Raw genomic sequence first — 22,780 nt, forward strand, 5'->3', positions numbered from 1 at the left:
TCCTAATATGATTTATTTGAAAAGACAGGGCTTGCTTTTTGCTTTAGTATTTCTCCAATTATGTTCAAATCTTTACCCATAATTCAAAGAATGAAAACTGGCAGAGATTCAAGGTTTTTCTGTTGCTGTTTTCAACTAATGGATTGTAGTATACTTGAAACAGGAAGCTGCTTTTACATCTTCTCCTTTCCTTTTTGCAAACATCAAGGATGACTAAATCGGATCTACCCCTGTAAACCCATCTGTTTGCAAGGAAGTGCAAGCAGACTTACTAGTAGTGTTTCAGCATGGATCTGACAACAGTATGGAACTAAAGAGGGGTCCCTGTGGAGTTCAAACAGAAAGTGTGTTTTAAAGGTCAAATTTTTAAAAGGCCTAACAGCTATCAGCTGACTAATTATGGATTATAATTAACTGTCCATAATTGTCTTTACATACTAGCACCATGACAGAGCATGTGTTTAATGGAAGTTGTCATTTGTCATAGAATTTAAAGTTAGAAGGGGGCTTGGAAGCCATTAAGGTTCATTTGGTCTGAAAAAAACTTTAAACTTCAAGATAAAGAAAGAAGCCTTGATGAGTTTATTTAACTTTTTCAAGGTCAAGATAAAGAAAGAAGCCTTGATGAGTTATTTAACTTTTTCAAGGTCAAAAAGTAGACTTGAAGTGATTCTTTCTTTTTCTTTCCAGTCCTTTTATATCTAAAATAGGAGAGAAACTTTGATTGAAGTACTGGAATAAGTAAAGTAGTGAAAATAGGGCAAAGCAAAGGACAGTTAATGATTAGAGAAGAGCACTGGCTACGGATTCAGAGGATTTGAGTTCAGATCTTGATCAATGTGTCTATCTCTTCTATCTCTGTGCTATTTTTTGGATAACTTTTCTGGCCTTCATTTTCCTCTTCTGTAAAGTGAGGACATTTATTTGATGGTTTCTGAATTTCTGTTTACCTCCAGATCTGTGATATTTTGATTATTTTGGGGGATATTGCTTTTATTTGTTGATGTTATTTAGTCATTTCAGTCATGTCCTGCTTTGTGATAAATTTGGCAAAATTTTTTTTAGATTTAATTTAATTTAAAAAAAATATTTTTTTAAAAAAAGCTGAGCAAAACAGAAAAGAAATACAAAGTAACATAAAGTAAAACAAAAAATTAGATTTTTGTGCCCAGCAGAACATCAGGGTATATTCAAAATATATAGCAATAAATTACCAGATAAAGAAAGTATATTAGTTAATGAAATTATATTCATGAATGTCCAATTTTTAAATTTCTTTGTAAATTGTTCTTTGATTCTCTGCTGTACACCTTATTTATTTTATTCTTTCTCCCCTTTCATTCCCCTCCCATTCCTAAGAAGCTATAGTTAAGAAAAGATATATTTGTATATTCATATGTAAATATATACATACTTATACACACTTACACCCACACACACTCCATATACACAGACATGTCTTTCCTATCCCTGTTACTTCTTTAATTAAATTCTGCTCCATGACTTGCCTTGCTATTACTTCACCTCCCCAACCCACGAATCCCTTGCTTGTCTTCTTCCCTCACCCTTTGCTTCCTTATCCACACCTCTCTCCCCTCTTATATAGATTTTGGAGGGTGTTATACCATTCATGGCATATGTGTAATGCTGCTTATTGAATCCATTCCTGATGTGTGTAGCTTTTCAGAACTATGAGCCCTTCCCTACCCCCTATTCTTCTTCTACACTTCATTTGTATAACATGATTACTATTTTAGCCTTTACTCTGCCAGTCTTTGAGTTACCCTGTTGTTGATGTGAATCCATACATATTCCTATGTTTTAAAAAAAAAAAGCCAAATCCAATTTGTCCATGTTTAAACAGATTGTTCATGTTAAGTTCCTTAAAATTGATCTTTTATATTGACTCTTGTATATTAAATTTTCTGTTAAGTTAGGGTTTGGTTGATAGAAAAAATCCTGAAAATCTGCAAGTTCGTTGAATGTCCATTTTTTTCTCATTCAAAGTTATAGATAATTTAGCTGGATATGATATTTTTCACCGTAGGCTTAGTTCTTTTGATTGTTGGTAGATATGATTCCAGGGCCTGTGGTCTTTTAGCTTCTGATAAGTCTTGTATAGTTTTAATTGCAGCTCCAGTGTATTTGGATTTTTTTCTCTTGTTTCTTGCAAAATTTTTTCTTTGATCTGAAGGTTTCAAAATTTGGCAATAATATTCCTAAGTGTTTTCCACAAAAAATCTCTTTGAGATGATGATTGGGGTTTTTCTATTTCTACTCTCCCCTCATGTTCAATCACTCCAGGACAATTTTCTTGGATTATTTCCTGCATTATTGTGTTCTCTTTGGTTCTCTTCTTGGTCACAACTTTCTGGCAATCCAGTTATTTTTATATTTTCTCTTCTTGATCTGTTCTCCAGATCTGCCATTTTTCTTATAAGATTTTTTTACATTAATTTTCTCATTCTTTAGAATCTGTTTTATTATTTCTTGGTCTCTCATAGCTTCACTGGCTTCTCTTTGCCCAATTCTACTTTTCAAAAAATTATTTTCATCTTTTATAATGTGTACTTCCTTTCCTAGTTTAACTTTTTTACTCCCATTAACATCTTGTTTTTCTTGAATTTTTTTTCCTAATTAATCCCCAGCCAGGATCTTTCTTCAGATCTTCTGGGGTTGTGTCAGGAGGATCCCTATTATGCCTGAATTGTTCTTGATTTTTCACCAGTCTGTGTTCACCCTGAGGTGCAAATTTGTTCTATTTATGGGAGAAATCTGGAGACCTTGAGATTTACCAACTTACTCCATCATCTTCCCAGAATTCTCCCCAAATTTGGCAAATTCTTGACAAAGATACTGTAGTGGTTTGCTCTTTCCTTCTTCACCTTATTTTGTAGCTGAAGAAACTGAAGGATTTAATTAAGTTAATGATTTGCTCAGGGTCACACAGGTAGTTAAATATCTAAGTCCAGATTTGAATTTAGGAAGATGAATCTTTCTGACTCTAGGTCTGATACAAGGTGGATACACTAGCCCTCTAGTTGTCCATTACTTCTATACTTCATCAATTTGGTCACACTAGAAAAATTCCAATTGAGCACTTTACCATTGTTAACAATATAGAACCAACCATATCAAAAGCAATAGATTGAAACCATCCAAACTTCTCTTTGTCATCCTTGCTGCTACTTCTTTGTTTCTTCCTCCCCACTTTCCCCCAAAACAAAAGAGTAGCTGATGATTCTTTCCAAGGGACATTAAAAAATTCAAAAAGAGCATGAATTATTATAAGCATGTCAGTGGGAAAAATTCTTTATGGATAAATAGTGTAATGCTTGCAATAATAGGAGGAAAAATTGACCTTATTTCTCAAATGATCAAAAGTTAATCAAGATATTTGTCCTATATTCTAGAAACTGTTATTTAACAGATTTCCAGTGCAATCACCATGTCCTTTTTTGTTGGAACACAGATTTTTATAATTCTTCAGACTGATGTCTTTTTCCATGAATAATTTAGTTTTGTGCCTCAAAAATTTGGAAATAAAAAAAGAATGAGTTATAGAATGAGTTTAAATTGTCTTCAAGAATGATACGTGGATTCTGTGTTCTCAAGAATATGCAGAATTCAACCCTTACATAATTTTTATCCCAGAAAAGCCCCAAGATGCAGAGCAGATCTTGTGTGTTTCCAAAATACTTAAATGAGTTGTGGTAGTCAAGGAAGGTCCTGCCTTCACTTCCCTTTACCTCCATTTTTTTTTTTTTCCTCAGCAGCTCTACTATCATTATACCTCAGCAATTTGCATTGCATCTCAGCTCAACACAAGAACGTGACCTTTGAGAAACCTGATTCTGCTTTGGCTCTATGCCTTCTGTTATTAATTCTCTTTCATTTTTTCATATGTATATACATGCTAACTTAAAAAATTTTTTTTTCAATTATCAAGCATTTATTGTTTTTATTTCCTCCTATTCTTGCACCCTCCCCCCACTGGAAAAAAAAAAAGTAGCATAAAGGTTTTTTTACATGGAGAATGTCTTTCCATGTTTGAGGATAAGGGGGGAGAAATTACCTTGGAAATTTTAAGACACTAAAAATCTTTAAAGTTTAAGATCACTAAGAATCATTTAGTTTATACCCATTATCATTAGTGTACAGTGTTGTGTTTTATTAGTGTATAGAGTTGTGCTTTAGGTCTAGAAGGCTTCCACATAAAAGGTATAAAATCTACTGAGAAGAATTTTATTTTTAAAAAGCTGCATTTCTTTAGCATTTCAGAGCTCTTCTCTCACTAAAGTAGGGAGCTCACAGATCGTTTCAAGATTCATCTACCCATGATATAAAAGGAAACCAAGCCTCTGATATTCAGAGGGAATAGTAGTAGAGGGAAGGATATTCATTCTTCCATGGAGGAAGCAAATTCTGAAGTATTAAGTTGCTCTTCTCTCTGCTTCTTATGAACAGCACAGAGGAATTTTTAAAAAACGTCATTTGATGTAATTTTACAGATAAATAAGTTGAGGCCTACAAAGCAAAATGACATGTTGAAAGTCACATAGGTAGAAGACCCTTGATTCAAAACCAGGTTCTCTGACTTCACATCCATCTTGATTTTCACTATTAGTTCACTTCTTGAACTTTTAGAAGCTGTTAGGTTTTGCAATAGATAGATCACTGGGATTGGAATCAGGAAGACCTGAGTTCAAACCTACCTTCAGATACTTACTAGCTTGTTTGATTTGGGCAAGTCACTTCAATACTCTCTGTTCAATTTCCTCATCTGTAAAATGGGGATAATACCTGCCTCCTAGGGGTTTTTGCAAGAATCGAATTATATAATATTTGTAAAGTGTTGGGCAAATCTCAAAACTGTATATAAAAGATATTTTATTGTTATTATTACCAATTGTAGTAGTGTGTTATGCTGCTTGACCTTCATTGTCATTAAAGATATATTTAAGCAGTGTAGCTAAAGTGCATATTTAGGTTGCAGAATGGAAATAGAGAAGGGAATAGAAAAACAAATTGTGCCTGTTCTACCTCCAGTGAAATTCCAGACATTATTCCCTGGAGCACCTGAGTATGTGGGAAGAATATATAACTGTCCAGATATACAGAGTTTTAAAAAGTAAGCCTAAAAAAGGGAAATTTAGTCAAGAATAATTAAAGTTGGTAATTTCTAAGGTGCCTTCACAGTCTAAAATTATACATTTTTTAGATTTTTGTTTCTGTAATCTAAGGAAGCTAAGTAATTTCCCATGATGCCATGTTCCCCAGGTGTTTCTAGGATCTTTTAGGCCATTTCCTGATAAAACTGTTAGCAGTCAGACCACTACTTCCTGAGAAACTGCTACCTTGGGTGATGTTTTCTTTGATCAGCTCTTCAAGCTATATATAAATGAAGGCTGTTATTGTAAAAGATGATCTCCTTTCTCCTACTAGGAAAAATCAGGACAATAAAAACATGATCTTATCTTTCTGAAAACTCATTTCCCATTTTGGGACTTTTGCCATACCAGATAAAACAAAGTTTGAATACTCAAGGACTCTTCTTTTAAAATGAAAATTATCTCAAAGTCTCTTCCCTAAAGCCATTTTTATTGCCCTGAATGGATTCTTCCTTTTTCTTTTGCAATTAGAAAGTGATTCTATGTCCCATTTCAGAAGTTGAAGAATGTAAAGAGCCATTTGACTTTGGTTGTATTGCAAGTCAAAAGGGATATTTTGTCTCTTATTTACCCCTGTAAGCCAGCAGAATTTCCTTGAAACTCATTGCCAATGTTTTGGGTGCTTGCTGACAAATATAGAGCTTTGCAGTCTGTTTCCTTTTTTCCAGTAGATGATATAAGATCTAATTACCACCCAGCATGAAGTAAAAGCTGAGTTGAAAAGAGATAGGAAGAGAAGACATTGGCTTAACACATAGTTTATCAGAGCTGTCCCCATCTTTTTTTGATTTTCTGGGCAAGAGAGAATAAGAATTAAAATTCATTAAAGAAATACATCTTCAAAACTCATTTTTCTTTTATGAGAGACTGGGAAAGGAATATAGTCAAATCTTTACTCATAGAAGACATTAAACAATGCTTTTAATTTGCAATTAGCATTCTTTTGATACTGGCTGGAAATGTGTGGATTAATAAAAGTATCCACTAGGGTTGCTAGAGGGAGTCAGAGACTGTTTTCTTGACATTCAGACAGATACAATAACCAACGTTTCCAAGAATAACAGAACAGCAACTGGATGAGTAATCATTTCCTACTGATCTTAGAGTGGCATCCATATTGGAGATTCGGAGCCTGGCTTTCTTAAAAATAACAGTTTCTTTTAGGCAGATGTTATTTTCTTTAAGAGTTTGTATGCCTTATTTTTTGGAGGGTTGACCTGACAAGATTGTTCATCTGATGTAAACAATTGGCTTGTTGTAAGAGCTTTTTCATATTTATGGCAATTTCATGTTTGTGTTTTGTTATTTTTTTCAAATTTTTTTTAGGACTCAGCCCAGGAGAGTGTTATAACACGAGACATCCATCGAACATTTCCTGCACATGATCACTTCAAAGACACTGGAGGAGATGGTCAAGAATCCCTTTATAAAATCTGCAAGGTACAGCCTCTTCATCCTGCTTTTTCTTCTTTCTTACAAAGTAAAAATAAAGGACTAATTTCCAAATCCACATCCTAAGTTCTGCAGACTTATTCTATACTTAAGAATTATTTTATTTCCTATTTTGTAACTTTAGAATGTGTAATATCAGTAGCCAGTGGATGCACAATATTTCCATTACCCTTTCTCCATACTACTCATATATTCTCAATCCCCAACCACGATCCTCTTTACTTGGAAGCCTGTCTTATGTGATTAGAGCATAGTATGCCCTCTGCTTTGCTTTGCTTTTACAATGAGATGAGCTAAAGATTCTTTCAGTACTGAAATAGAAAAAAAGAATTACCAGTTGGCTATGCCTTTCTGGAGATAAAGATAAGTGTTTATTAAGCATTTATTATGTATTAGTAAGTGTATTAAATGCTCAACATATAAAGAAGAAACAATCTGGTTCTTGATTCTGAAAAATCCCATGTTTTTGGGTGGGGAGTTACTGAGGCAGTTGGGATTAAGTGACCTGCTCAAGGTCACAAAGCCTAGTGAATGTTAAGTGTCTGAGACCAGACTTTCAATCCAGATCCTGACTTGCTGCTGCTCTATCCACTGTGCCATCTAGTTTCCCAGGAATCACAGTCTCATGGGGAAGACAGTGTGCAAACAATAATGGATATTTTTTTCTCTTTCTTTCTCCTCCCTCCTGTCTTCTCCCCCTCGCTCCCCCCCCCCCCCCCCATAACCAGAGTAAATGGGAGATAATCTCAGAGGAAAGGCAATAGTCAAGGTGGGAAGGGAATACGGAGGAAGTTGGTAGGATTCCAGGAAATGCCTCTTGAAGAAGGTGGATTTTGAACTGAGTCTTGAAAAAAACCAAGGAAGACTAGAGGCTGAAGTGAGAAAGAAGAGGAAGTGATAGAAACTGAAACATGCTATTTTTTTTTTTTTTTAACCAGAGATAAGAAAAGAAAAAAGATGAGGTTGGCTCTTGTTTCTAAAAAACCTCCATCTGTTCTGATAATACAGAGTTCCAATGACCTGTCTTCATTATTTACTTAATGTTTTGTTCTGATGTGTCTCTCTTCCCTCTCATGTTAGAATGCTTGCAAAAACAGTTTTTATACTTTAAATTTTGATCTGTGTGGAAACCAAAGTTTCTCACAACTGCCGGCATTTTAATATAGTAGCATAGCCCATGGCAATGTTTTTCATTGCTGTCCTTCAAAAAATCTCTTTTTCTCAGACTATATAAAATGTGCAGAATTATCTTACTTAGCTTTTAATATATAGTAAAGGATATGTGATTTCATTAGTATGAGGGAATGCCTATGATGGGAGCTCTCTAGACATCATCTGTAAATCCTAAAACATTTTTAAGACACAGTTTATGACTTGATCAATTTAATTGGTCACTGTCAAAGATGGCATTTAGATACAAATCTTCTGGACTTTCAGCTTAGTATTCTGTACACTAATCTACACTGTCTTTTATGGATAAAGAAAATAATACAAAGTATCCTGAGACCCAATATTAACCAACAGTTTTATCCTTCACCCCCTCAAATAGGTTATCTGATCAGCTAACAATGGCCTTATTTTAAGGACTCATTAGTTAAGCTTTTAATCAGTAGAAAAATAACCAGAAGTCAGTTAGCAGCAGGTTGGGAGGTGGGGAGGAGAAGAGCACCTGGCTAAATCAAATAATCAGCTTGTAAATAATTAAAAGTTGAATTTTCACTTTTCAGTGGTCAGTCACTTGTACTTTTAGAAATAGTTTCTTAAAAAAAAAAAAAGAAAGAAAGAAATAGTTTCTTTCCTAATTGAGTTGATGTTATTTTAAAATTGCATTTAGTAATATTAGTCTGTCTGCCCTTATTCATTGAATAGGCTTAGAATTTAACCAATGGCAAAAAAGGATCTCTGTGAAGAATATTAGCATTTTCAGGATTATATGATCAGCCCACTTGGGTCATTGCTACTTTTTTCATGTGCTTTTTTGAGAAAAAACCCTGGTCATTGTGAAGGATAATAGTATGATTATGAATGTATTCTTCTGAGAGATCTTTTCATATGGGAATGTAATATGCAGAGCTAGAAATAAACAAGTGACTAAAACTTAAGAGCATACTGACCTCTCTTTAGAAGGCAAGAGTGAAACACTAAGTTCAACCAAAAAAAAAAGAAAAAAAAAATATATATATATCCTACAACATCAAAACAAACATGCAAGAATGTAATATAGCTTTACTGGAGAGTAAAATTATAAGATTTTTTTCTTTTTTAAATTATTATTATTATTATTAGTTATTTTACAATCTGTTTTTTTTTTTTAAATCCAGTGAAAGCAAGAAATCCTAAGCTATGTGTTTAGCTCGCAAATCTTGTTTAAAACTATTCATTTTTAGGTATAATTTGAATACCATTCTCTGAATGTTCTGGCTTGTAGTACAGAAAATCACCTTTTTGTTTGTTTTAGACATTTATATTCATTCCTGTTAATCAGAAAATGATTGTTCACAATTCTTTGATTGATATTAGATGGTTCATAGAGGTACAGATTTCTGAAATATGGCCTCAAACACTTACTATCTGTGTGACCCTGCTCAAGTCACTTAGTCTAGTTTGCCTCAAATTCCTCATCTCTATAGTGAGCCTGGAGAAGAAAATGGCAAGTTTTTTTTTTTTTTTTTTGCCCAAGAAAATCCCAAACGGGGTCTCAGAGAGTAGGGCATGACTGAAAAAATGGCTGAACAATAACAAAAACAGAAATGATCACTACCAATTAAATTAAAATGTCCAAAAATAGAGACATAATATGCAGTGTTCTTGGAATAATCAAGAAGGTATTGGAAAAATTCCAGTTATATAAGTCTGAAAAATAATTCTAGTTTTAAGGATGGAAGAGTCTGACATTGGAGTTGAAAAAAGTTTTTTTATGGGCCCTGGTGAAATGAGAAATGATATGAGCTGTCAGATAAGAAGGAAGACTGTTAAAAACTTGCTGTCATGTTTTAATGGGGCTGTCAATTCTAGTTTCTTCTCTTAATCTCATCTTCTGACTAAAAGGAAATCAAGACGGTTCAAAGCTTCTTCTGTTGTCATGAATTTGTGTGAGGAAGTTGAAAATCTTAAGTCAAAAAATAGTATCAAGAATTTGGAGTTTTTTGTACTGCTTCAGAGCTAGGTCTAGCTTTTTGCTTCTGGTTTTTGTTCAGTCAATTATACATATCAAAATAGTGTTTGAGGAGTTAGGCAAGAAATAACTGCTTAGCAGTTTTTTTTTTTTTTTTTTTTTTTGGTTTTGCCCTTTTTTTAGCCAATTGAGTTGAACTCTTGCTAATGATTCATCATTAAAGGAGTTTCTGCACAACTTGGACCAGTCCTGTCTCACAAAAAAAACCCCACAAAAAACAAAAAACAAACATTGCATGTATCTTAGGATGTAACCAGTTTGTCATACCAATAATTATAGCCCAGATAAAGCATTCAATATTTTGTAAGCTAAGTAATGTAAGAAATTATATCTACTCTTTGAAAATGGATAAACAGACTTAGAGAACTTAAGTGACTTTTCCCCTTAGTCCTATAGCTAGTTTAGTGGTAAGAATCAAGATTTGATTCTTTTAAGTCCAAAGTTTCTGACTCTTTAAGTCCAAAGTTTTTCCTAGTATTTCAAGTGATCTCTACTTTTGTGTTAGATGTTGGTCGTTTTTTTTTTATAGCTAGTGCTCCAAAGGACCTCTCCTGTCATTTTGAAGATTTTTGCTTAATTATTCTCATTAGGTTTGCATGATTGTGACTACAAACAACTTGAGTAGTGTTTATTGGTCTATTTTCAGCTTTACACTTCTTCTTAAGGACACAATCAGTCCAGCCTGTCAAAGCAATTGGCAAAAATACAGTTCTCATCATCATAGATTAAAGTGACCTGTCATGGACCATTTAATTTGAGGCACGTTGCTTTTTCTCATTTTCTGATTAAAGTAACTATTTTTTGAAAAAAAGGCTACTGCTGTGACTATAATAGTGGGAATTGAATATATTTCAGGGAAATCAATAGCCTGGTTTTTCTAAGTTAAAAATTTGATTGTACAGTGATTTGAAAAGACAAAAAAAAAAAAAATAAACCTTCCTTTCTTTCCCCAGATATCTTGTTTTAGAAAACTATATTTACTTAGCCTTTACCACAGAGGTAAAAGTTGAATTTCTGGATATGATACTATTGAGTGGGCTTTGTGATTCTGTAATATGCAAATCATTATTGAGTTTTCTAGCTTCAAATGTAATCACAAAATTTACTTATGCCACTTATATTTTTGTGTCTCAGCTAACATTTCTAGTAATAGGTATGAATTATTTTTCACTTCATTGATTTTTTTTGTTAAGTTTTGGTTCTTCGTCTATCTGATTTAATATAGATCTCTCACCAGGGGCACATAAATATTCTTGAGTTTAATGATAGTATTTGCTACACTTAAAAAAAGGCAGTCATTACCATTTTGTCCTTTCCCATTGCCCACCTTGGATGAAACTTAGTGTCATTAAAATACAAACCTCCTCCTCTTGTTAATTTATTTGGATCTTGTACAGCACCACTACCTTAGCAGTGTGTTGGATAATTTAGTCCATTAACAAATTTGCACTCTTGGCTCACCTAACTAATTAGCTCAAGTCCTTCATTCAGATTCATTAAATGTTAATTATCCATTAAACTTGATACACCATTCTCATTTATTAGTTAATCAATAAGTATTTATTAAATATGTATTATATGCCAAGCACAGTGCTTGTCATCAAGAGTAAAAGTACAAAGAATGCAACAATCCTCCCAAGGAGCTTCTGTTGTAGTGAGAGACACAATATGCACATTAAAAATAAGTAAATACATACAGATTTGTGTCAAATAAATATAAGATGTGGGGACACTAGAAATTGTGAGGGGTCAGGAAAAACTTCCTTAAGATGATGATGCTTATACACAGCTTACGGGGATAATTACTCCTATTTATATATTTAAATAAGTATGAATTTACACACATATTCACGTATTGTCCCAGAAAATCTTAATAAAATTTTAAGCCATAATAAATTTTTTAAAAGAGTATTTTGTATTTAACCAGTATCAACACCAAAGACTCCTCTAACCTACAAAATATTGATATTTCATTCCTGTGTACTCTTCTTGAACCTCAATCTTAAATCATTTACTTCTTTTCAGGCAGTGATTAAAATCAATTAAGCATCTTCATTTTTCTCTTGAGAATTAGATAGAATCTTTTTGTCTTTTCTTCAAGAAACAGTCTTCTAGATATTTGATTGCTAACTTCTCACAAACCATTTATAAAGTTTTTTAAAACAGAATTCCTCAAAATAATTCCTAGGCAGTAGTTCTCATAAGAAGCCCTTTCTTACCTTTTCTCTTGGTTACATAAATACTTCATTTACCTTGTGGATTACAGATAAACACCATAGAGAGACAAGTGCTTTATTCATATTGCCATTTTTTCCACTAGTTTTCCATTGTTGTTTAGTTGTGACCCTAGTTGGGGTTTTCTTGGTAATCTGGAGTTGTTTGCTTTTTCTTCTTTAGCTCACTTTACAAAATAGGAAACTGAGGCAGACAGGATAAAGTGACTGTTAAATTCACACAGCTAATAAGTTCCAAAGTCAGATTTATCCATTCTAGCTGGTCTCCCAATTTTTCCTAGATCCCCAGGAATCACTAAAAATATCATTATATTTATAGGTAGAAGTATTGCACCTCAACCTATTTTTTTCAACTCTCCTTCAGATTTTCAGCTCATATTGTCTTCTCCCAACATTCTTTTAGAGCTCTTAAAGCTGTATAGTAATAATACCAGTATTTTTTTGTATAACTGACTAAAGTTGGGGTTTCATGGTTACTGGGCTTTGCAAAAACAGAGTGCAATGAAACAGTATAAAATGGGCAGCTAATTTAAGGTTGAATGTTACAGAAAGGTCCTTGGGTGACCAAAGAATGAAATGAAAATACTTAATATAGGTCTATAGAAAAATCTAGGAGTATAAATTAAAAACGAATGTATCACTAAATAGAAGGAATTAATCTATGTCATGGAATATTGGTTTGGCTTGAATTGGATGAATTTCAGACAGTAACCCACAGGCTTTTTTTCCAACTGATTTCCATTTTAATGTCAGAAATGATTTTGGTTTCCTGAAGATGATTCTTTTTTAGCCAGATTATTTACTAAGGAGTTTTGTTGAACAAATGGATTCTAGGTATAGGGAGTAATCATGGATAAATTTGAATATTTATGCCATACCCAGTTTGCTCACTTTTGTAGGTTGTATTTCCTCTATAATTGACATTTAGTCAACATTGATTGCCAGTAGAATCATGGAAACATCTCAGTGGTAGGGACTGCCTCAGATGATTCTCTTTGTGATGATGACCTCTTCAATGAAGATCATACTATCATATGCACTTGGAGGAAGTCTTGAAATGAATTAGTTTTACTTTGTATTTACTTAACTGAATACATGTGGTAACTCCTTATAGAGTGTAAGGTTCTTCTGGAGGTTGTTTGCATGTTTCATAGTAAATCCTTGAATTGAATTAAACAATGTGCTGTTGATATTATTTTGAAACTCTATTGATATGTCCAACAACAAGCATTTATCAAATGTCTACTTTGTGTCAGGTGCTAAATACTGGGGATACAAGAAGACACAAAAACCAGTGTGTATGCTCAAGGAACTCATAATCCCAATGGAGAGACAAGATGCAGACAACAATGTACAAACCAAACTAAAGGCAGGATTATTTGGAGATAATTGACAAAGGGGAAGTTAAGATAATTAAGTTATATCAAAAAATGTTTCTTGTAGAAGGTGGGGAGTTTTTTGTTTGTTTTTTGGTTGTACATCTATAGTCATTTTTAATATTACCATATGAATCATATTGGGAAAGAAAAATCAGAACAAAGGAGAAAAACTACAAAAAAGATGAAAATAGCTTCAATCTGCTTTCAGTCTTCATAATTCTTTTTCAGGATGCAGAGTGCATTTTCTAATCAAAGTCTATTGGAATTGTCCTGGATCACTGTATTGCTAAGAAGAACTAAGTCTAACATATTTGATCATTACACAGTATTGCTGTTATTGTATACAATGTTCTCTTGGTTCTGCTTCTTTCACTCAGCATCAGTTTAAGTCTTTCCGGGCTTTTTTGGAATCAGCCTGTTTATCATATTTTTTTAGAACAATAATATTCCATACTATCCACATACCACAACTTATTCAACCATGCCTTAGTTGATGGGCATCTGCTTAGTTTCCAGGTCCTTGCTACTACAAAAAGAGGGCCTACAAACATTTTTTCACATGTAGGTCCTTTAACCATTTTTTATGATTTCTTTGCAATACAGACCCATTAGGGGCACTGTTAGATCAAAAAGTATGCAGAATTTTATAGCTTATTGGGAGAGGACAAGTTTTTACCTGAAATTTGAGGGAAGCTAAGAGGCAGAGATGAGGAAGGAGATCTATTCCAGAGAAGGGTCCCTTCAGTGGGTGTTAGGATTCTTACAAGGTACTTATGTATTTAGTTCACACCTTTAAAGGAGTTTGTTCATTGATCCACACATTAGACTCACACCTTTAGAGAGCATATAAAAGCCCACTCTCTGGGGGAGGGGATGGAGAGTCAGAATTCAGTCAAGGGGAGAACTTCAGGGAAGCTCAAGGAGATTCACAAGTCTAAAGGACCTTGGGAGATTCAGAACTAAGATTGACTTCTGGGAGCTCCCTCAAGCCCACTGTAACCCACAATCCCATTCTCAGAGGCGGAGTCTGATTCATTCCCAAGTTTACCTTTGTACTGGCTGGAGACATTGGGAGGACAAGAGGCTGGAGGCAGAAGGACAAACCTTTAGATTCAGAGACATTCGGGCAATTGCTCTCAGGGAATCAAGGAGAGAGGAAGGCCTCCAGAACACTAGCTGAGCCCCAAGTGAAGGAGGTAAGATTTGGAAAGAGACAGTAAAGGACTTTAACTCCTGGCTGCATTTTGGGATTACTGGAACTGAATTGAAACTAAGGTTGCCTCCAGAAGCTCCCCAAGGGATCTGCTCCCAGAGAACAATTACATTTTAGAGAAACAGAACATTACAAGTGGGAATACACAGTCAGTAGATGGAGTTTTTTATCTGAGCAATTCATAACATTATAGGCTTAGAACTAGAAGATCTCATCTTTAAAAGGTCTAGTCTAACATTCTAATTCTCTAGATGAATACAAAAAAGAATAACTTCAGTCTAGTTGGCTCAGTGAATACAGCACCAGGCCTATAGTCAAGAAGACCTGAGTTCAAATGGGCCTTAGACACTTACTAAGTAAGTAATAATGAGAAGAAAAGATTAGACAATATTGTCTCCACCAATTTCTGAAAGTTGAGACACCAAGAAGGAAGTAACATCTATCTTTATTTATTTATAATTTTTTTTCACAGTATATATGCATGAGTAATTTTTTTAATAATATTATCCCTTGTATTCATTTTTCCAAATTATCCCCTCCCTCCCTCTACTCCCTCCCCTTGATGACAGGCAATCCCATACATTTTACATATGTTACAATATAACCTAGATACAATACATGTGTGTAAATACCATTTTCTTGTTGCACATTAAGTATTAGATTCCGAAGGTATAAGTAACGTGGGTAGATAGACAGTTGTGCTAACAATTTACATTCACTTCCCAGTGTTCCTTCTCTGGGTGTAGTTGTTTCTGTCCATCATTGATCAACTGGAGGTGAGTTGGATCTTCTTTATGTTGAAGATATTCACTTCCATCAGAATACATCCTCATATAGTATCATTGTTGAAGTGTATAACGATCTTCTGGTTCTATTCATTTCACTCAGCATCAGTTGATGTAAGTCTCTCCAAGCCTCTCTGTATTCCTCCTGCTGGTCATTTCTTACAGAGCAATAATATTCATAACCTTCATATACCATAATTTACCCAACCATTGTCCAATTGATGGACATCCAGTCAACTTCCAGTTTCTAGCCTCTACAAAAAGAGCTGCCACAAACATTTTGGCACATACAGGTCCCTTTCCCCTCTTTTGGAAATTTTTTGGAAATGAGATCTTTATCAGAACCTTTAACTTTAAAAATATTTTCCCAATTTGTTACTTCCCTTCTAATCTTGTTTGCATTAGTATTGTTTGTACAGAAACTTTTTAGTTTGATGTAGTCAAAATCTTCTATTTTGTGATCAATAATGATCTCTAGTTCTCCTCTGGTCATAAATTCCTTCCTCCTCCACAGGTCTCAGGGGTAGACTATTTTCTGTTTCTCTAATCTGTTTATGATCTCATTCTTTATGCCAAAGTCATGGACCCATTTTGATCTTATCTTGGTATATGGTGTTAAGTGTGGATCCATATCTAATTTCTGCCATACTAATTTCCAGTTTTCCCAACAGTTTTTTCCAAATAATGAATTTTTATCCCTAATGTTGGTATTTTTGGGTTTGTCAAAGACTAGATTGCTATAGATGTACCCTTTTTTGTCCTTTGTATCTAATCTGTTCCACTGATCTACTGATCTATTTCTTAGCCAATACCAAATGGTTTTGGTGACTGCTGCTATATAATCATCTATCTTTATTTAAAAAATACTAATGTCACTCCTCTTTGGTTCTTGATAGATCATTAGACAAATGGCATATTCCCCTAAGTTACTATATGTGTATATAAATGTAGCATTTTTTTTTCACAGTAAAAATGTTACTTTCCCCTTTTCTTCTGACCTATTATGCATAAGAAGCCTCCTTACTGGTGAAAAGGATGCATAAATTAAAGAAGATCAATAACCTTACCTGTCATATCCACCAGTGAAAAGTCTTTGCATATTTTGTATAATCTTTTACTGGAACCTCATTATTTGGTTGCCTTTTTTGTTCATTAGAATTTACTATAGTGAAAGATTCACTTGAAGAGATAACCATGGGTTATCTCCAGGCCACAATGAGGTGTTGGAATATTTCATATCGCAGCATTTATACTGGAACGGTGTAGATGTCAGAGAGGGAAGAATAGCTTTCCATCTCATGTCATGTCAGTGACCAACATTAATTTTTTTTCCCTCCACACTAATTTAAAAGAACCTTCAATATCTTCAGATATACACATTGCAATGGTTGATTCAATATCAGCTATGATTTTGTTTTATTTTTTCCCTAAGGCAATTGGGGTTAAGTGACTTACTCAGGGTCACACATCTAGGAAGTGTTAAGTGTCTGAGGTCAAATTTGAACTCAGGTCCTCCTGACTTAGGGCTGGCGCTCTATCCACTGCACCACCTAGCTGCCCTGAACAGCTATGTTTTAAAGGACAATCCCTTTCATTTATGTGGATCATCAAAATTGACTGTATTTCTAAGGTTCTTAGATTTAATTTAAGTTTCACCTTTGGCAGAAAACAGCAACTTGTCTGCTCCTGAATCTGAAATAAAAATGAGAAAGATATACTTTCTATGAACTGCTGAAATTGTAGTTTGATAGATGATTGAATTGAAGATTTTTTGATGATTTGTTAAATATTGATTTAATTATTCTTAGCAGTCCTGTAAGTAATATGAGCTAATTTTTCTGACCTTCAGTTTCCTTATCTCTATGTTAAAGATAATAATGCTTTTTTTCTTTTTATCTTAATAAATTGTGTCAAGGAAAGCATTATATAAATATGAATTAAGATCAAAGAATTTCCAATTATTACTTTTTTCAAAAGTAGTAGTTTTTGTTGTTGTTGTTTTGTTTTTTATCTACTACTATTTCTGATCATGTCTCCAAACTTTTGAGAACTCTTCTTCTACTCAGGGCATTACTGAAATATATTTCTCAGTGATGACAAAGAGAGTCTTTGTTTCTTTTTCTATTTTTAAAAAAAATAGTTTGGGTCTTGCCTTTTTTTTGAGCTGATTTCTGATAGTTGTAAACTTTATTATTGTTCCCAAAAAAGGATATTTTTTTTGCTATCTTGTTATTTTAATTTACATATTAATAAGATATCTCTTATGTGAATCTGTGCTCAGCTGAGAAACTGTAATGTGATTTTCAAATATGGATTTTTTTTCTGAAACTGTACTAGTGAAAAGGTCAAGTTTCTGAGGCTGCAGTGCTAGAAAGAGAATGAATGATTTGTTATGCTATCAAGTGTGCCTGAAGAGATTTAAAAATTGTCTCTAGGCTCTCAGTCAGAAGTCCCACAAGAGCTTCTTTGGGATGGCTTTGTACTTTCTCTGGAGCCAATCTATTCTTTTCCCTGGAAGGCTAATTGCAGCCATCAGGCCATTGCTAGGGGAAAAAGAAGAAGAAGGTAGGATTAAAATGGAAATCATTTGGAAAGTAAAATTAATTTCAAGGACTAGAAGTGAGGCAGCTGAAAAAACACTGAAAAATAAGGGAATAGAAATAAGTAGCCAGGGTAGGGGGAACAATGATATAACAGATTGAGAAAATAATACGAGTTTTCATAAAACAATGATAACTCATATTTTTGTGTCATTCTAAGATTTACAAATAATTTTCTTAACTCTGTGGTTTTCAGTATTGGCATACACAAAATCATCAGCTTTCTTCTTAGCTCCAGTACAGATAATTAGCTCTCAGCTATTAGTCAGCATAATCTGCAGTTGGTAGGATTTTTATTGCATTTCCTGCTTTTTACTGACTAATTAGACTGAAGCAGTTAATGTCTTTTAAATGTTGGATCCAGCTTCAGGAATATATGCACGTTCATATGCCCCAAAAGTTATCAAACTGTGTATACCCTTTGATCCAGCATTGCTGCTATTGGCCTTATATCCCAAAGAAATACTGAGGAGGGGAAAGGGACCTGTATGTGCCAAAATGTTTGTGGCAGCTCTTTTCATAGTGGCCAGAAACTGGAAGATAAATGGATGTCCATCAATTGGAGAATGGTTGGGTAAATTATGGTATATTTGGAGGTTATGGAATATTATTGCTCTGAAGGTTATGGAATATTACTGCTCTGTAAGAAATGACCAGCAGGAGGAATACAGAGAGGCTTGGAGAGACTTACATCAACTGATGCTGAGTGAAATGAATAGAACCAGAAGATCACTGTACACTTCAATGCTGTATGAAGAGGTATTCTGATGGAAGTGGATATCTTCAACATAAAGAAGATCCAACTCACTTCCAGTTGATCAATGATGGACAGAGGTAGCTACACCCAGAGAAGGAACACTGGGAAGTGAATGTAAATTGTTAGCACTACTGTCTATCTACCCAGGTTACTTATATCTTCAGAATCTGATACTTAATGTGCAACAAGAAAATGGTATTTACACACATATATTGTATCTAGGTTATACTGTAACACATGTAAAATGTATGGGATTGCCTGTCATCTAGGGGAGGGAGTAGAGGGAGGGAGAAGAAAATTTGGAAAAATGAATACAAGGGATAATGTTATAAAAAAAATTACTCATGCATATATACTGTCAAAAATTTTTATAATTATAAAATTAAAAAAAAAAGGAATATGCACATTCAGATCCTAACTTGGACAAGTTGTAGCTCTGTGCTGGCAATCACCCAGCAAACATTTATAAGCTACCTACTATGCAACATTAGGTCCTATGGATAAAAACACAAAAAAGAAGCAATCTAATTTTCTGTCGTGGGAAGCAACACAATTAGATACAAAATGAATAAAAGGCCTATGTGAGATTTTGGGGGACAATGGAAAAGGAACTAATAGTTGGTGGGCTTAAGGAAGATGATGCTTGAACTGAGCTTTGAAGTTTACAGAGGAAGAACTAAGATAGAAGGGCACTCTAGCAATGGGTAACAGTCTGTGTGCAAAGATATAGAGACCAGAGAGGAGAGCTAATTCTAACACTAGAAGAAAGCCACTGTCACTGGATTGTGGAGTTTTTGAAGGTTTTTGTGGCCCAGGGCTGACCAGGCCAATCTATCTGCTCAGGTTTGATATTAGAACAATATGAAATATTGGTGGAAGTAGAAAAAAGGAGATTATGGCAGGAGACAGATATTCATCAAGGATGTTCAAGGATTGATTCATTTGAGTTCAGTTCCCCTTCCTCCTTTTGTAATGCCAGAGAAACTGAGGCAAGAAAGAGATTAGGGTTTTTAATATTTTAATAATGGAGACTTTGGGCTAGCCATATTAGCTGGCTGGCTAGGACTCTTGTCTCAAAGCATCCAGCACCCAGCAAGTAATTCCAGTGACTTTTATAGGACTCCAGCTATCAAGGAAACAAAGGCAAAGTGGGGGCAGAACACTGGGTGAATGGAAATTCCAGGAAGGACCATACCTTTTAAATTCTGACAGGTTGGAGGTCAAGAAGATACTCAAGAAGCAGACAGGATTCTAAGGCAGGAGATAATCAGGTATTTGAAGTAAGTCATGTGGAGTTTTATACTCTTTTTAATGTGAGAGTGGCCAGAGCTTTGAGACCCTAATTCTCTCAGTCCTAATGGGATAAGGAAGGGGGGTGGCCACCAGGGAAACTGAGTCAGAACAATTCAGCAAAACTGAGGCAGGGAAACTGAAGTACTACAATTCATGGAAACTGAGGCATTACACTTTTACTGCCCATGATAGTTTGCCAGTCCAGCATTAGTTCCCCACTGAAACTCCAATATGGCTTTGAATTCTTAGGCTAAGGAAATCACTTTGGTGGTCAGAAGCTAAGTCTCCTTAGCCAATAAAATTTTGGGATTGATTATAATACTTTTTAAGGTATAAGTAGCCTTTGGCTGTTGCTCCTACCACAGTTTTCCAATAAATCTAGAAAAATAGTAGTCAGATTATGAATGGTTTTAGTTGAAAATCTGTAGTATATATCCTAATGAGAGGATTTGTGGGGTTAGACTTATACTTTAGGGATATCACTTTGGGAGCTATATGGAAAACTGTTTTCAGGTAGGGGAACTTGGAGGTAGGGGGATCATCATAGTAGTCCAGGTGAGTTGTGATAAATAACCATACTTGAAGGGGTACTCATATCTGAGAGGAGGAAATCAAGCACATGCAAAATATATTTTGGAAGTAAAATTGGCAGTTGGATGATTTTTGACAAGGAAAGCTTAGGGATAATGTGAAAGTTTGTAGATGATCCTGAGGTTGCAAACTTTGGTCAATGGAAGGTGAATGGTGATGCCCTTAACAGAAATAAAAAGTTTGAAAGAAGGACACATTTGTGTGGAACATAGATAATTCTTTTTTAAACATAGTGACTTTTAGGCTTCTACAGAGCATCTAATTGGAAGTATCTACTCATAAGTTGTTAAAAAGAGGGTTGGAATTCAAGAGGGACACTAGAACATGTAGATCTGGGGAATCTTTTGCATTGAGATAATTGAATCAATAAGGCCTTATGATTAGAGGATGATGAGAAACAAAAGGGCCCAGGTTAGTCTTGGAGTTCATCTGCAGTTAGAATGAAACTGAGAAGGAATGGTCAGCTAGGTAGGAGAAGCACCAAGAGATAGTAGAATCTTGAAAACCAAGAGAGTGTCTAAGAAAAGAGGGATAAACATTTAGTCAAATACTATGGAGAGGTCAAAAAGGATGAAGACTGAGAAAATACTATTGCTTTTGGCAGTTAAGATGATTGTCACTAGTAAAAGAGCTATTATAAATATTTGTATCCATATAGATACTTTTCTTCTTGATCTCTTTGAGATAAAAGTTTCTTAGTGATACTTGTGGTTCAAAGGGTAGAAGCATAGTTTAGTAACTTTGGGGGCATAGTACCAAACTTCCCCAAGTGACTAGACCAATACCCTGCACCACCAACAATGGATTAATATGACTTTTCCTCAAACAGTATTGTAAAAATACATGACTTTATCAATTCAGAAACCAATTATAATTCCAGAGAATTGATGATGAAGAATGCTACCTACTTTCTGACAGAGATGGGATAAATTAGAGAGACATGTTTTTGGACATAGTGAATATGAGAATATTCACTTGTATGTATTTATTACAAGAGATTTTAAATTTTTTCTTATTATTTCCCAATGGATTCCAATGAAAGGAGAATAATTATTTAAAAAATTAAAAACAAGTAAATGATAATTTTGGATTGAACTTCAATTTTCAATTAATTGATGAAGACAGATGCCAAATTGCAAAGGACTGAGGAATGAAAGAGAGGAGAGACTGTGATCATAGGTAGAATTTTCTAGGTTTTTGTTTCCTGAAAAATATTTGCTGGTAGAATCATCATCATTTTTTCTTGTATTTATTTTGGAATTCTCTTATTCTTAGATAGCAAAGTCTCTTTACACTAAGTGATGAAAAGAAATCCATTTTCTAAATGAATTGAGGGGGATTTTTGTGTGCTTTTTTTGTGCTTTTTTTTTTAAACTGCAAGTAGTAAAGATCCTATTCTTAAAAAGGCAGTGAACCTTGGAATTGAAATACTATGTCAGACAGCCCTCCGCAACACACACACCCCTACTTTATTATTAGGTCTCTGACAACTGATTTCAAGAGATATTTGGTGGGAGAGGTGTAATAATTCCTCCATTGCCTCACCATTTGTCTTCAAAAGGTTAAACTTTAAAAGGTTAAAAGCAGAAAAGTGCTGCTTTTCTGATTTTGAGGTGTACTTTTGCTTAGTGAAATTCTCCAATATTTCCTCCATTCATTGTGATAAGTTCTATTTAAAGGCAGCATTGTATAGTAGAATGAGATTTGCATTTATAGTCAGGTGACTCCTGGGTTCCCTTTTGCCTCTAATGTTTCCTAGATGCATAGCCATGGATAATTTAATTTTTTTGAGTTTTCAGTTGTCTTGCCTGTAAAATCAAACCAACAGTATCTTTATCATAAGCTTTTGTGAGTTCCAAATGAGATATTAGGAAAATATTTTGCAAAGTTTAAATCTGTATATCCATTTCAATTGCTGTTATAATTACTATTATTAACATTTTTCAGTTAATAAATCATAAGCACAGTCAAATGTGTTCTCTATACCCTTTGTCAGTGCTATATAGTTGGTTTCCTGTTTTCTTCTTGACTGAAATAAATACATGCATGTGCTTTTCTCATAAAGATTTTGGGGTACTTATTTATATACATTTTTCCCTCTTGATAGAATGAAAACTTTTTAAGGGTAGG

The 22,780-nt window shown here is 34.3% G+C and overlaps 1 protein-coding gene across 7 annotated transcripts in view; it reads left to right on the forward strand.

Moving 5' to 3' along the window:
- Positions 1-22,780, forward strand: part of RABGAP1L (RAB GTPase activating protein 1 like) — a 665,899-nt gene that overhangs the window by 368,556 nt on the left and 274,563 nt on the right. For all 7 annotated transcript variants that reach the window (XM_074308401.1, XM_074308399.1, XM_074308403.1 and 4 more), the window contains one exon: positions 6,498-6,611. In XM_074308401.1, coding sequence (XP_074164502.1) covers positions 6,498-6,611 — 114 coding nt within the window. The remainder of the gene's footprint in view (positions 1-6,497; positions 6,612-22,780) is intronic.

The sequence above is a fragment of the Sminthopsis crassicaudata genome, chromosome 4 (assembly GCF_048593235.1).
Source record: "Sminthopsis crassicaudata isolate SCR6 chromosome 4, ASM4859323v1, whole genome shotgun sequence".
Classification (NCBI taxonomy): domain Eukaryota; kingdom Metazoa; phylum Chordata; class Mammalia; order Dasyuromorphia; family Dasyuridae; genus Sminthopsis; species Sminthopsis crassicaudata.